This window comes from Lynx rufus, unplaced genomic scaffold (assembly GCF_022079265.1).
Source record: "Lynx rufus isolate CCGP_SWC_20201006 ecotype Redwood Valley unplaced genomic scaffold, mLynRuf1.p SCAF_4, whole genome shotgun sequence".
Classification (NCBI taxonomy): Eukaryota; Metazoa; Chordata; class Mammalia; order Carnivora; family Felidae; genus Lynx; species Lynx rufus.
The window spans coordinates 52,765,251-52,778,086 of NW_025814856.1; the positions used below are offsets into that span (position 1 = coordinate 52,765,251).

The 12,836-nt window shown below is 40.1% G+C and overlaps 1 protein-coding gene across 3 annotated transcripts in view; it reads right to left on the reverse strand.

The window, feature by feature from the left end:
- VGLL4 (vestigial like family member 4) overlaps positions 1-12,836 on the reverse strand; it is a 164,863-nt gene that overhangs the window by 69,691 nt on the left and 82,336 nt on the right. The window contains exon 1 of one of the 3 annotated variants that reach the window (XM_047096225.1): positions 8,371-8,619. The exons of the other annotated variants lie outside the window; for them this stretch is intronic. Within the exon in view, the coding sequence (XP_046952181.1) occupies positions 8,371-8,452 (82 nt within the window). The 5' untranslated portion in view covers positions 8,453-8,619. Of the gene's footprint in view, positions 1-8,370; positions 8,620-12,836 lie in introns of those variants that run through there. 3 annotated transcript variants of the gene reach the window in all.

Sequence of the window (12,836 nt, forward strand, 5' to 3'; positions counted from 1 at the left end):
ATCTCTCACCATGTCCTTCCTGTCAGTCTCCTCTCTAAACAGTCTTAGTTTGTCTACTACTCTCCTTTTCCACGACCACCACCACAGTTTGGGTTTCTACCATCTCTTGCCTAAACCACTGCAACAGGTTTACATTCTCTATTTCTTTATTCCCTCCTTCTTCCCTTCCAATCTGTTCTCAAGTTGTAACCACAGTTTGCTCATTTTGAATGTTTATCAGCCTGCCTCACTCTTTAATACCCTCCTACCAACCCCAGAAGCTCTAGAAAGCCCCTGCTGATGTTACTCACTATATACTTGCCAGCACCTCACTCCCGATGGAGTGAACACTCAAAAAAGTGTTTGAGCCAAGGGATATAAGAATTTTAAGATTTTGGAAGGAATCAACACCAAATGGTACTAAAAGGTTCAACAGGTAAGGGCTAAAAAGTGCCCACTCAAGCTACCATGAAGGATATCATTTAGTGTCCTTGTCCAGAACAACTTTGGTGGAGTTGTGGGAACAGAAATCAGACAACAGTGGATTGAGGAGAGACTGGGCAGAAGGGAACCAGAAATAGGTTGACCACATTCTTCCAAAAACCTGGATGGCAAAGAAAAGAGTCTAATAGCTGCAGCGGGGGGGGGGGGGGGGGGGGGGCGGCAAAAGATTTAGGGGTGAGTTTGGTTTTGTTTTGAAGTTGGGAGAGACCTGTGTGCATAAACACATGATGAAGAGAAAGAACCAGGAGAGGAAGAAGGGGGAAATCAGAAAAGAAACAGATCATAAAGTCCCTGAGGCCAGAAGAGCTGGGACCAGTGAGCCACCAATCAAAGAATTGAAATTAGCCTTTTGCTGATCCTAAGGGAAAGGGAAGAAACATGGAGTTAGATTCAGAAGAGTCTGCAGGTGGAAAAGGACGATGTGGTGGTTCTTCTACTTTCTTCTTAAAGGATATATAAGGGTTCTTCCAGCTCTGTAAGAGGCCTTTTCCCACTCTGTGTCGTACAAAATACAGAACCAAGTACAGCATGTATATAATATTTATCGGACACCAAGAGCGATGTTTGATGTCTGCTACTGGTTCTAGAATTCTAGTCCGCCTCTTCGCCTACCAACGTCAGCCATCCTTTACTGGTATAAAGCCTATCAGAGAAAAAGGGCTCCCATCATGGTCTCCAGAAACTGGTGGTAACTATTCCCAAATCTGAATTCAGTAGAGCAGTGCTAGAAAACTTTTTATAGGTTTTATCCTGAGAATGACTACTATTTTCCATTTCTTGTGCCCTCTGCTCAGTAGAACGTAGAGAGCCTGGTATAGCTGTTACTGTGTATTCCTTTAAAGAAAGCTACTCAAAGCCCTCTCATGGGTGATTTTATGCATTGGCAAAAAGGTCATAGCTTTTCATCAGGAAAATAAAACAAGAGTTCTCTTTGGGGTCAGCCAATAGTTTATCAGCTGCTCATCAGAAAAAAAAAAAAAAAAGCAACAACAATCGTTTAAAAGGACACACATAGTAAGAATGGGAGAAAATGGGTACCGGAAAGAGCTGTTGACATTAAATTAAAATTTTAAATTAATCCCTTGTCACTTTAATAGTGCTGCCACATAATGGAAGATGTGTGTTTGTTTTCAAAGGGGGAAAAGTGTCCAGAAATTTGCACTCATCACTCCCTTAACTGTTATCAGGGAAGAAGCACAGGCTTACTCTGTCCAGCTGGACTTGGGGTAGTGTAAACAACTTTGCTAAATTGCTTGGCAGAACGTATCTGCAACAAATCATTAAATTCTAGAATTCACTCTATTAAAATCAAATCATTAGCCAAGAACAATTAACAGGCAACTATTTTCATGCAAAACAGATATAAAATAAAAATCAAGAGCAATACATATGGATGATTCTTTTTCATTCATAATTTTAGATGGTGCATAATGCAGACTATTGTTTCAGATCTTTGTTGCCCTCGGACAGCCATCTCTCTACAATGTAGAGTATTGTTTGAATACTGGAACAACCCAAGCTTTTTCTGTGTATCTAAAAGTCCCTGGATTAACATCCAAAAAAATCTGGCACTGCAACAAAGTTGACTTGTAACAAGTCTCAGCCTTTAAGCAAATTGCTTATTAATGCAGAACGAAAGTCGTTGTTCAGATCCTAATTAAGGTATGTTTCTCAAGTGTCCCCCAACTCTGCATTCACCAAAACTGGGCAGAATTTCTCAAACGCACCATTTCCCATTACAGCCTGGATAACAGAAGGCTTTGACAGGTGATGAAGACTGTGAACAAAACACTGGCTGAAAACAAAGTTTGGACCAAAGCGTCCACCAGCTCTGTTTAAAAGTGACCAGCAGGTGAGCAAGAAGGATGCTGGGGCATCCACACATGTTCCACAGCCAAGATTCTCCACACCTGAAGATAAGCTGGCTTCAAATGGAAAAGACAAAGACATCTCCACTGTAAAAAGTCTCATAAGTAAGACACAAAAGAAGACATAGAAAATAATTCTGATTATACAGGGCTAAAAAATAAACAAAACAAAAACAAAAACAGACAAAACTTTGTGATGACCTCTTGGGGCTGAGAGGAATATGACAGGGAGAGAATACTTGAGGGAGGTGATTGATTATTTCCTGACATGGTAGTGATTATAAGGTTGTTCCTTTTTAAACTACACATATGTTTTATGCATGTTTATGTACATACAACACATTTCATAATAAAAAATGGAGAGAGAGAGAGAGAGAGAGACAGAGAGATAACCCAAGACTTAATACATACCAGCAGAGCACAGGCATTCCATATACATTTAAGAGAATGGATACTGGGTGGGAAAAGGACAGAACTGTTTTCTGCAATCACTTACTAAATATACCTCAGTTTGTTATGTTTAGAGACTTCTTTGCAAACAAACAAGTAAAATATTAAAGAGTTCAGAAAGATCATTTAAATGGCCACAAATTAAAGATAACTTTAAGAATAGATTTTCTATTTTACTTAAGGGAAATAAACAGTCTTTCAACTAGTAGTAATTCACATTGTTAGGATTTAAACATAATCTGGATATAATACCCTGAAACTAAAACAATCTATAGTATTTTTTTTAAAAGGGGTGGTGGGAAGTGCAGCAAAGGCAGCAAGATAACAAAGCAAACTGAAGGAAATAATTCCTTAGAATTTAGCAGAACACATAACATTCAGGAAGGCAAAGAGAGAACAAATGGAGAACGTAAAATCGTTTTCAGACTCTACTTTTAAAATTAAGTGTCCGTGGCTGAAGTTTTTGGGGGGAGGGGGGCATAGGGGGTGGCTGATATGAGTTGATTAAAAAATATAACAGGGAGAGGGACTATTTTGTAGAACAAACTGATATGGCTGAGCAAGACTAGAAAATACTTCCAATGAGCTCAGTATGCACTACAGAGATCCCACTAAACATAAACAGTCATTGAATAAATGCTCAGATAAGGAGATAAAACAAATCTAGCCAGAAACTATCCCTGGTAAGACTGGTTTTATAGATTTGTATACATGCGTAAGTGCTAAGTCTGGATCCAATTTCTTCATACAAAATCAAGTTTTCTGCAACAGCCTCACAATTGAGCAGAACAAGGCTGTACTGAGAGGTCTGGAATCTTCCCGCATGCTGAGGGGGATTTTTTTGTATCTTATGGCACGTTCAAAAAAAATCTTTACAGCAACAAATCCAAACACGCTAGGAATAGAAGTCCATGCAGACAATAGGGAAGGGAAGGAGGAAGGAAGGAAGAGAAATCTGCCTTCCAAAACAAAGCCATGTGTAGGCTCCAAGAGATAAACAGCCAAGTAAAATAATCCTTCCAGAGGAGAGTAGAGAAACGAGGGCGGAGAGCTAGAAGGAAGGAGGCTATAATCACACCTTCCCTTCACAAACTGTAATTTGAAGAAATACAAACTGGCCAGATCTCTCGCAGGAGATCTCTTGGGCTCACCTGGGCATGTTGTACTACCCAAGCTCCTTTCAGCCTTCCTCTCCTCTGCCTTCTCCTTCGGGTCTCGTCTCCTCCCCTCCCCTTCCCCCTCTCCCTGTCCCTCTTCCTCTCCCACTCTCTCCCTCTCTCTCTCCTCACTCCTGACCCTCTCCTGCAAATAAAATGGTAAAGTAAAACCAATTTCCACAGCAAAATAGTTGCAGATGTTCTACTTCGGAATACACCTCTGGATCAAGAGCTGGTCACTTGATACGCAGGCCTGGGGAACAGAGGGGGGTTCAAATGGCTCCGCTCTGTGGCCTTTTCACCTCGACAGTACCCAATGCTCTAAGTTTTCCTGATGCCTCTGAACTCATTAGACAAAGGACACTAAACTGCTGCCGGTTAGACAGGCAGAAAACAAAAGAAATCCCTCACCTAACCTCGTATCCCTGGCAGAGTCTCAGGCCACAACTCTTGTGTGCATTTTCCTTTCGATTCCAGAAAATTAATTTAAGTTCAGCCTGTGATGAAATAAGTGATAATTATGTTCTAAAACAATGAACAGCTCACAATCTGAGGAACTCAGAATCTTAAGCTTTCCGATGATTGCAATATACAATTTATTCTTACTTTCTCCCAATATAAATCGCACTATTAAATTAAAAGGGGAGAATTCTTCTACCAAATTACACACTAATGGCTCTTAACCCATAATTAAAGTATCACTAACAGCAGCTTAAAGCCACGGCCAACCATGAGCACATTTATTAGGACCTATGTTTTCAGCACCACGTAATTATGTAAATATAACCGTCAGCCATCTTGAGAAAAATCAATGGTCTAACCAGTTCCCTGCTCCCTTGGGAAAACACTCTTGGTAAAGTGGCATTACACAGGGCCTCCTGCTCTGCACAGTCAGAAAAAAAGTAAGCAAACCTAAGCACCAGAGCAGAAGCAGCACAAATTCCAACAAGGCTGGTCACCCAGAGTCCTCATGACTCTTTCCTGAACATCACAACAGCCTGAAAACCCAGACCAGCAACTGGCTTCAGAGCAATGAGGACTCCAGGACAGGTTCGCTGTGTGTTGTAATCCAAGATGCCACCCCTGTGGCTGGGAGCTGGGAGCTGGGAGTACCCCCAGGACCAAGCACAGTCCCTATCATAGAGGGGCTATTAATTAAGAAGACAAGACGTAAAATAATCTTGGAGGCAGGAATGCTGTAGAAAAATCAGAGACTAATCAAAACCACTGAATCCCCACCACAGCTCATTTCTGCCACAAACTTTCTGAATACACTTGAATGGACAACTTACCTCTCTGGGCTTCAGTTTCCTTGGCCAAAAAAAAAAAAAAAAAAAAAAAAAAAAGTCAAATGTCTAAGATCTATCTAAGAGGCCCTGTATAGCTCTGCAATTATGAGATAATTAGAGAATACAAGATTTTTATAATGAAGTGCTAAATTGTACAGTAGGGACTACACCACCAGTGGAGAGATTTCATGGATTTTTTGAGTCAGCCACTTACTGAGAGCCAAATCGGGCACCGTGCCAGGACTCCAGGATGCAGTAGTGCCCAAGAAAGACTGTCCTGCCTTCATGAAGCTTTCCAGTCTACTAGTGGATTATTCTCAGGAGTTCACAGGGGAAAAACGAAGGCTGAGGTTGGCCTATGACCTCTTCACGGAGAGAGAGGCAAAATTGGGGTTCACGTGGGTATAATTTGAACATTCAATAGGGTCATAAGTTAACTATTGAGGGTTGTGGAAACAAACCATAAAGGTTTTGAAGAGACACATTAACACAAGCAGAGTTCTGCTAATTTGCCCATTACCAATGAAGGTAATTGGTTTCCAGAAATTAGATTCTTTCTGTCCTTTGCCAATCTTCTCCTACCAGTGGGCCCCACCCCAAACCTTCTTCCTTTATTTTTTTTTTCAATTATGCTTACAGACTACTAAGGTGAAAGCAACAGTCGCCGAACAGAGAGCAGTCACCGAGCAGAGTCCACATCTGAGCCATTGGAGTCGCTTTCCATGTGGGATTTTAGAAAGGCCTTGTATGCTACAAGATAATTGGCTAAAAAAGATCTAGTTGTGGGAACACTGCCACAGAGGCTGAAGAAAGACAGTGCAGACACATGGTTTATTTAGCAGAGTAGAGCCAAGTACAATACACAGGAATATGGTATAATTGACCTAGAGAATAAGAACAACCATCAACATCTTGATTTTTAAAACCAAAACTTCAGAAAATTAAATTGTCCCTTATTCTTAAGAGATGGAAAACTTGCCTGTGTCCTAAGTGAAATCAAATGCTGCCTACAACTGTACGTTCCATTTTCCAAATAACTTCCCTGGAATGCTGGTGAGCTGCTATGTTTAATACGAACATTTCCAAAGTACTGGATTTACAATAATAGTAAAGGTTCCTACTTTTCTTACCAAAAAAAAAAAAAAAAAAAAAAAAAAAATCCCATCTGAGATTTATGTTCATCTTCAAAAACACCCTTTGAGTTCAGAGCAGATGTGTGCAGTGTTTATACTAAGAAAACCACCAGGGCATAAACTACCCACTATAAACACCACTCAAATTTTGCTGTGCTTTTCTTCATTTCCTGTGTATTTATTTTGGTGTTAAAATAATGTTAACTTTCGTAGTAAGGAAAATAGCAGCAGATGTTTAAACCAAACAGACTATAGCAAATCATCCTACATATCTACTCAACTTTCAAAATCAAAGTTTCTTCCTCCCAAATAGACAGGGGGCTGCAAGCAGACTACTTTCGAGTATCATTGCACACTACGGAACAACAAATCAACCTGGACAAGTTTTCCATAAGCTTTTCCTCACTACCCCCAACTGGAGATATAAAAAATTAATGTGGTATCAATTTCCTCGCAATCCCTATACTCCTCTCTTAGGCTGATCATTACGTTCTGTTTTGAAAATATCATATTACTCAACGACAAAGACAAGCCAACAGATATTGCCTTGAAAGTTTTGATTTCCTGTTCACTGAGAAAAAGAAAAGTTTAAAAAACTACAGTATGTTAATTTCACAAGCAACATTTTAAAGGAGTGTCTGCCTTTTAAATGAGTGACTTCAGAAGCAACAGGCTACTCAAAGAAGCAGATTCAAAGAAAGCAATTCACCAAAAATCTCTTTAATGGAACAAGCAGGAGTTTAAAAATATATACCTTAAAAAAAATTCTTAAGTATGAGATCTTTATCCACAGAGTTAAGTAAAAAACAGTATGAATGAGATTTTATTTTCCTTGAAGGGGAAAGGGTTAGTTTTCAATTGATTAGACAACAGGCCTGCAATTTTTACATGAAAAATTCAAGTTTCTTCAATGTTTTCTTTTTCAAAAGAAACATTCAGTTCACTATTAAGAGAAAACATGGAAACTACCCGTCCTGAATCAGAAAGGAGATGTCTCCTCCTCGATTTGTATGTGGTTACAACAAAAAACACTCCTCCTGCCAAGCTGAATTCCCCCGGAGATGCCTCTCCGGCCACTCAAACCCTGGCCATTACCACTTTTTCAAATCGCACGTAGATAATGTTCCAACAGATTAAGAAATCACTTTTTCTCTTCTTCCTACTAACAGAGACAGCTTGAAACACTACAAGCCAGTGGGGAAACACCTCATGGATTAGCAGAGGCAATAAACAATAAGAATTTAGCGTAGGTTCTTTCTTTCTTTCTTTCAATTTAGCTTTCTGGTTGGTGCATTGTGCAATCACTTCCACAAGGGACTGGAGTGTGGAGGGAACATCCTTCAATGTCAGAACTCTCTCAGCGCTGTACAGGAAATGGGAAGTCAGACAAAGAGCCAGTCTGTGCTTTGTGACATGGGTGCCCTTCCAGTCCCCTAAACTGAACAGAAAAATTCTTCATTGTTTGGGACAATCACTCCTGAAAACAAAAACTCACTGTAACTTTCCGTTCCCCTCTCCATGAAAATCCAAAGCACTGACGGCAATACAGTATAAATACTGTCCACAGTGTAGGTTTAAAATAAGTATCAAAGCAGGGAAAGAAAGAAAGAAAGAAAAAAAAAAAAAACCCCAACACGTTTAACTTTTACTGGGTCCTGGAAGTTCTTCCTCTAAAGAAAACAGCAACAGAAATAAAAAATAATCATATAATCAAGAGTTAAAAATTTGAAGAGTTAATATGTTGCAAGCAAAAAGCAAACTTTTAACAGTTTATATTTCACCGCCTTCCCTCCCCCACCGTAACCCTGAAGGCTAAGATAGGGAACAACAAACTTTGTATTGAAAATAGTACATAACAGACACTCGCCTTTCAAAGCCCCCTGAAATCCAAAGAAAGAGAACAAAATACACAGAAGGCATTCAGAACCCTAAAGGAGGAGTGGCCTTGACAAAAGCAATGGAAGAGCAATTTCTAGAACAGAACCTCTACCTTCATAGCACAGGATGCCGATATTGTTGTTCATCTTGTCCAAGTACTGGTAGTTCAACAGATCCATCTTCATAAATAGCATTTATTGGGCTAGCACAGAAAACCAGCTCTCTGCTTTCGCCCCAAAAGAGTACGTTTCAAAAATCAGTTACTGCTGAGTAGCTCCTGGCTTTCTCTTAAACTTCACAAAGACGGGAGGCCCAGCCTCAGATGATCAAAACAAAGTATGTAAAAGTTAAAAAAAAAAAAAAAAGAAAGAAAGAAAAGAAAAAGAAAAGAAAAACGAAAAAAGAGGGGGGAAAAAAACACACGCACAAAAAAAATCAAACTCGCACAAAACCCTTCAAGGGTTTATTTGTAGATGGTCTATGTTTTGTATCCTCAATCAAGCACTTAGAAGGCGTTTCTGAAGTCTTTACGAGTCTTTCTTCGAAATAAAAAAGGAGTGGAAACGAAAAACACGAAGCACATTTCCTAGGACAAAGCCACGCTCGCTTTCCTCACAGCCCGCTGCAAGTTAACTGCGCTGACATGCTGGCTATGCTTGGTATGACTCGTATGTAAACGAGCTTCCTCTTCCCAGCGGGAGGGAGCACGGAGCATGCTCACTGAATCCCTGGAGCTCTTCAAATGTCAGGGATATTTTCTGCACAAGATCAGTCTCTAAATGTATTAAGTGTTTGAAAGAAAGAGAAAGAGGAGGTGGAGAGCCTGCACAGAGGGGCCGTGCAGAGCTGCTCTTGACGGGAAGCAGGCTTGCCACTGCACAACCGGAGGAGGAGAAAGAAAACCCAGGAAGTTTCTTTTTCAGGAGCTGAGTAAAAAGTAAAAAATCCATCATGGAAGCAAACGTCCGTGGAACTTAACTTTGCTGTACCTTCCTGTTGGGGTTCAGAAACCCACAGTGGTTTTGCTGTGGGATATATTCCACCCATATTTGTAAGGCTCCTTTTTTCTTTCAAAATTGTTTTATAATATCCATTTTTACTTTAACAGTGTTTCAAATTTTGATGTTAATGTTAACATGTAACTTCTCTCATAATCTTCATAACAACTCACATGAACAGGGCAGGGATGGTATCACCTTTTTACAGCAGAAGAAACTGAAGCTCAGAGGGATTAAATTACTGGCCCATGACCCCAAAACAGTTGGTAGAACTAGTTTTTGGATTTTTTTTTCCCCTAATAACTTTTCAAAAAAAAAAAAAAAACAAGGAGGGAAAGAGAGAGAAAGAAGAAACAGAGAGAGAGGGGCGATTAAGCAAGTAAGACTGATATACCCAAAACCAAATGCCTACTTGAAATGATGGGGTGTGGGGCAGAATAAAATTATTTTCATTTTGTACATATGAAAGCTGTTCCATCTGTGTATTCGTGGCTAGTAGCATGCTGCTATGCTGTTCCTTACTGGAAGGACCGGAGCCTTAAACTTTGCATATCTCCAATATCTAGCACAAGCAGGTACCCAAAAGCTGTTTACTGAATGAGTAAATCACTGAACGTTCAGAGCCTTTGGCACATGAAGAGCACACCAGCAAATAGGAAGAAAAATAGTTTTATCTTTGCAGACTGTAGCTAGCTCTTGGCCCCACAAATAGAATAATAATTCACCAAAGGAAGTGTTCATATGTTGATATTATTGTATGCTATTTGGAGACTTAGAAAATATCAAGGAATGTGTTATACTGTAGACCAAGACCTGAAATTTTAATATGCTAAAATAAGAGTTGAATAAATAATTTCAAGGGCTTATATGTTAAAAATCCAGCGACAGTTGCATTTTGGATAATAGGCATGCACACAGCAAGTTGTTCTAATCAAGTCTTATCAGGAGATTCATACAACACCCAATACTACTGCCATCACTGGAGAGCTGTAGGTGAAGCAGACAACAGAAAAATGAAGCTTTAATTTATAAGGGTATTTATTAACACTAGGTTACATATCCTAGAGTCTGAATAAGCTATGCTGAAAAGATACATATACTATCAATTATAATTAAAATGGCATTTGGCAGGGAGGGTCAGAAAAAAGCTCTTAGAGCATCTACTATACACAGATTATTGCATTTCAAACAATCTCAATATCTTTAAGCATCAGATCAAATTCAAATGATAGTTGTAGAGTACAATCACTGTGCTGTTCTTTGACATAAGGTCTCAATCAAAAAACATGATGAGTCATTAGCCTGTCCCCTATGGGAGAAAGCTGGCTTCGTATTAGAATTAACGTGGACTTTAAAAAAATCCTAGTGCTGAGGTGGCATCCCAAACTAATCTGAGGAGGTGAGACCCATGGTCTGTATCATTTCTGAAGAGTCCTGGGTGATTCTAATATGCAATCAAGGTTGAAAACCACTGCTTTTATCTGAGGGGGAAAAAAAATTACCCCCCTTACGATACTTCATTTTAAACCCTTCTTCTGAGAAGGTTTTCTTTTTTAAAAATATAGTGGTTTTAGGAGCTCCTGGGTGGCTCATTCGGTTAAGCATCCGACTCTTGGTTCGGCTCAAGTCATGATCTCATGGTTTGTGAGTTTGAGCCCCACACCATGCTCTAACAGTGCAGAGCCTGCTGGGGATTCTCTCTCCCTCTCTCTCTGCCCCTCCCCCACTCACACTGTCTCTGTCTCTCTCAAAAATAAACTTAAAATATAGTGCTTTAACCAGATTTAAACAAAAACAGTTGTAAAGATAGGAGTACTTAGTAACTTCCCCTAAATGACCCTGTGTCACTTACAATGGGATTCTCTCAGCCTGAGTGGGTCCCATAAGTGTACCTTGATTTGTGTTCAGAATGATCTGTGGCAAAATTCCCAGCACCCAGACCCATCTTCCCTACTCATGTAGGAAGCCAGTGTGGTGCTACTCACGAGTGGTCCACAGAGGGGTTCAAGAAATGGATGCTACTATCCGTAAGAGAGAGATACAGAAATGGAGAGTGCACATTTCCAAATTTTTATAGCAGTTTGACAGAGTAATTTTATGTCTCTTAAATCTTCATTTTAAAAAATGAGCGCTGGGGCGCCTGGTTGATTCAGTAGATAGAACATGCGACTCTTGATCTTGGGGTTGTAAATTCGAGCCCCACATTGGGTACAGAGATTACTTTAAAAAAATTTTTTAGGGGCGCCTGGGTGGCTAAGTCAGTTAAGCATCCAACTTCGGCTCAGGTCATGATCTTACAGTCCGTGAGTTCGAGCCCCGCGTCAGGCTCTGTGCTGACAGCTTGGAGCCTGGAGCCTGCTTTGGATTCTGTGTCTCCCTCTCACTCTGCCCCTCCCCCTTCATGCTCTCTCTCTGTCTCAAAAATAAATAAACATTTAAAAAAAATTTTTTTAAATAAAAATTTTTAAATGAGGGTTTATTTTTTCCATATTTCTAGTTATTGAGTTTCGTTGTATTTTACAAAGTATCAATAAAGCCTGGCAGGAAAAAAAAAAACAAAAAACGAAAACCCTAGTTTTCCACCCAGAGGGTGTGAGAAGCCCTGTGCAGATGGCTGGCTACTTACAACGGCCAGACTGCAGCACAGTGAACTCCCTCCACAGCGACGGCCTTCAGCCCAGCTTCACACATCTTTCACCTCGTGCTTGAAGCACACTGAATTGCCTACTTTAAAATCACACTGTTTCACTTCTCAGTGCATATGTTCTCTCTTTGTCCAAGACTTTTCTGGCCTGTCTACCCAGCAAACACACCCATTCTTCTCTTAAGACTTGGCATACGCCCCTCTCATCCAATGGGAACCCCTTCCTTCCATGTCCTCACTCCCTGCCCCTATCATCCTACCAGGTATATACTTCTAACCACGTCTAGACTTCAAGAGCAAGAACTATGGCTTCTTCGCTTCTTCAAGGTCTAGCATAAACCTGCCACATGGTAGGCCATCAATGAACACTTGTTGAATAAAATCAGTAAGGTTACACAGTAGGATTCACAGGTAGATTCCCCATCCAACCGCCCACCCCAGCACACACTGTATTACCTAACAAGGTTTCCCAAACTGGATTCTGTCGATATCTTTTGGTGCCACAAGTTCTGACATTTGAGGTACACTCATCGAGATTCTGAATGCACTTCAGGTTGCAATCCAAATACTGGAAAATGTCAATGCTTCTCAAGCTCATTTGCAGGCTAATAATATATTCATAATTGAAGTACCAACAGAATTGTTTTTAAGGAAACTGGAAAGATGGTTGTAAATTTTACCCACAAAAAAGCCAGGTAAGAAGGTCTACCTTTTTTTTTTTAAACACTAAAGAAATTTGATCTATTAGATATTTAAAATATAAAGCAAAGAACATTTTGGGGGTGATCCTGGTACAGAATAAGTAGCACTATACTGATAATGCAATAAAGTTTTTGCTGAAAAACTTTAAAAACAGTAAGAATAGGGGCGCCTGGGTGGCTCAGTTGGTTGAGCGACTGACTCCGGCTCAGGTCATAATCTCACAGTTTTTGAGTT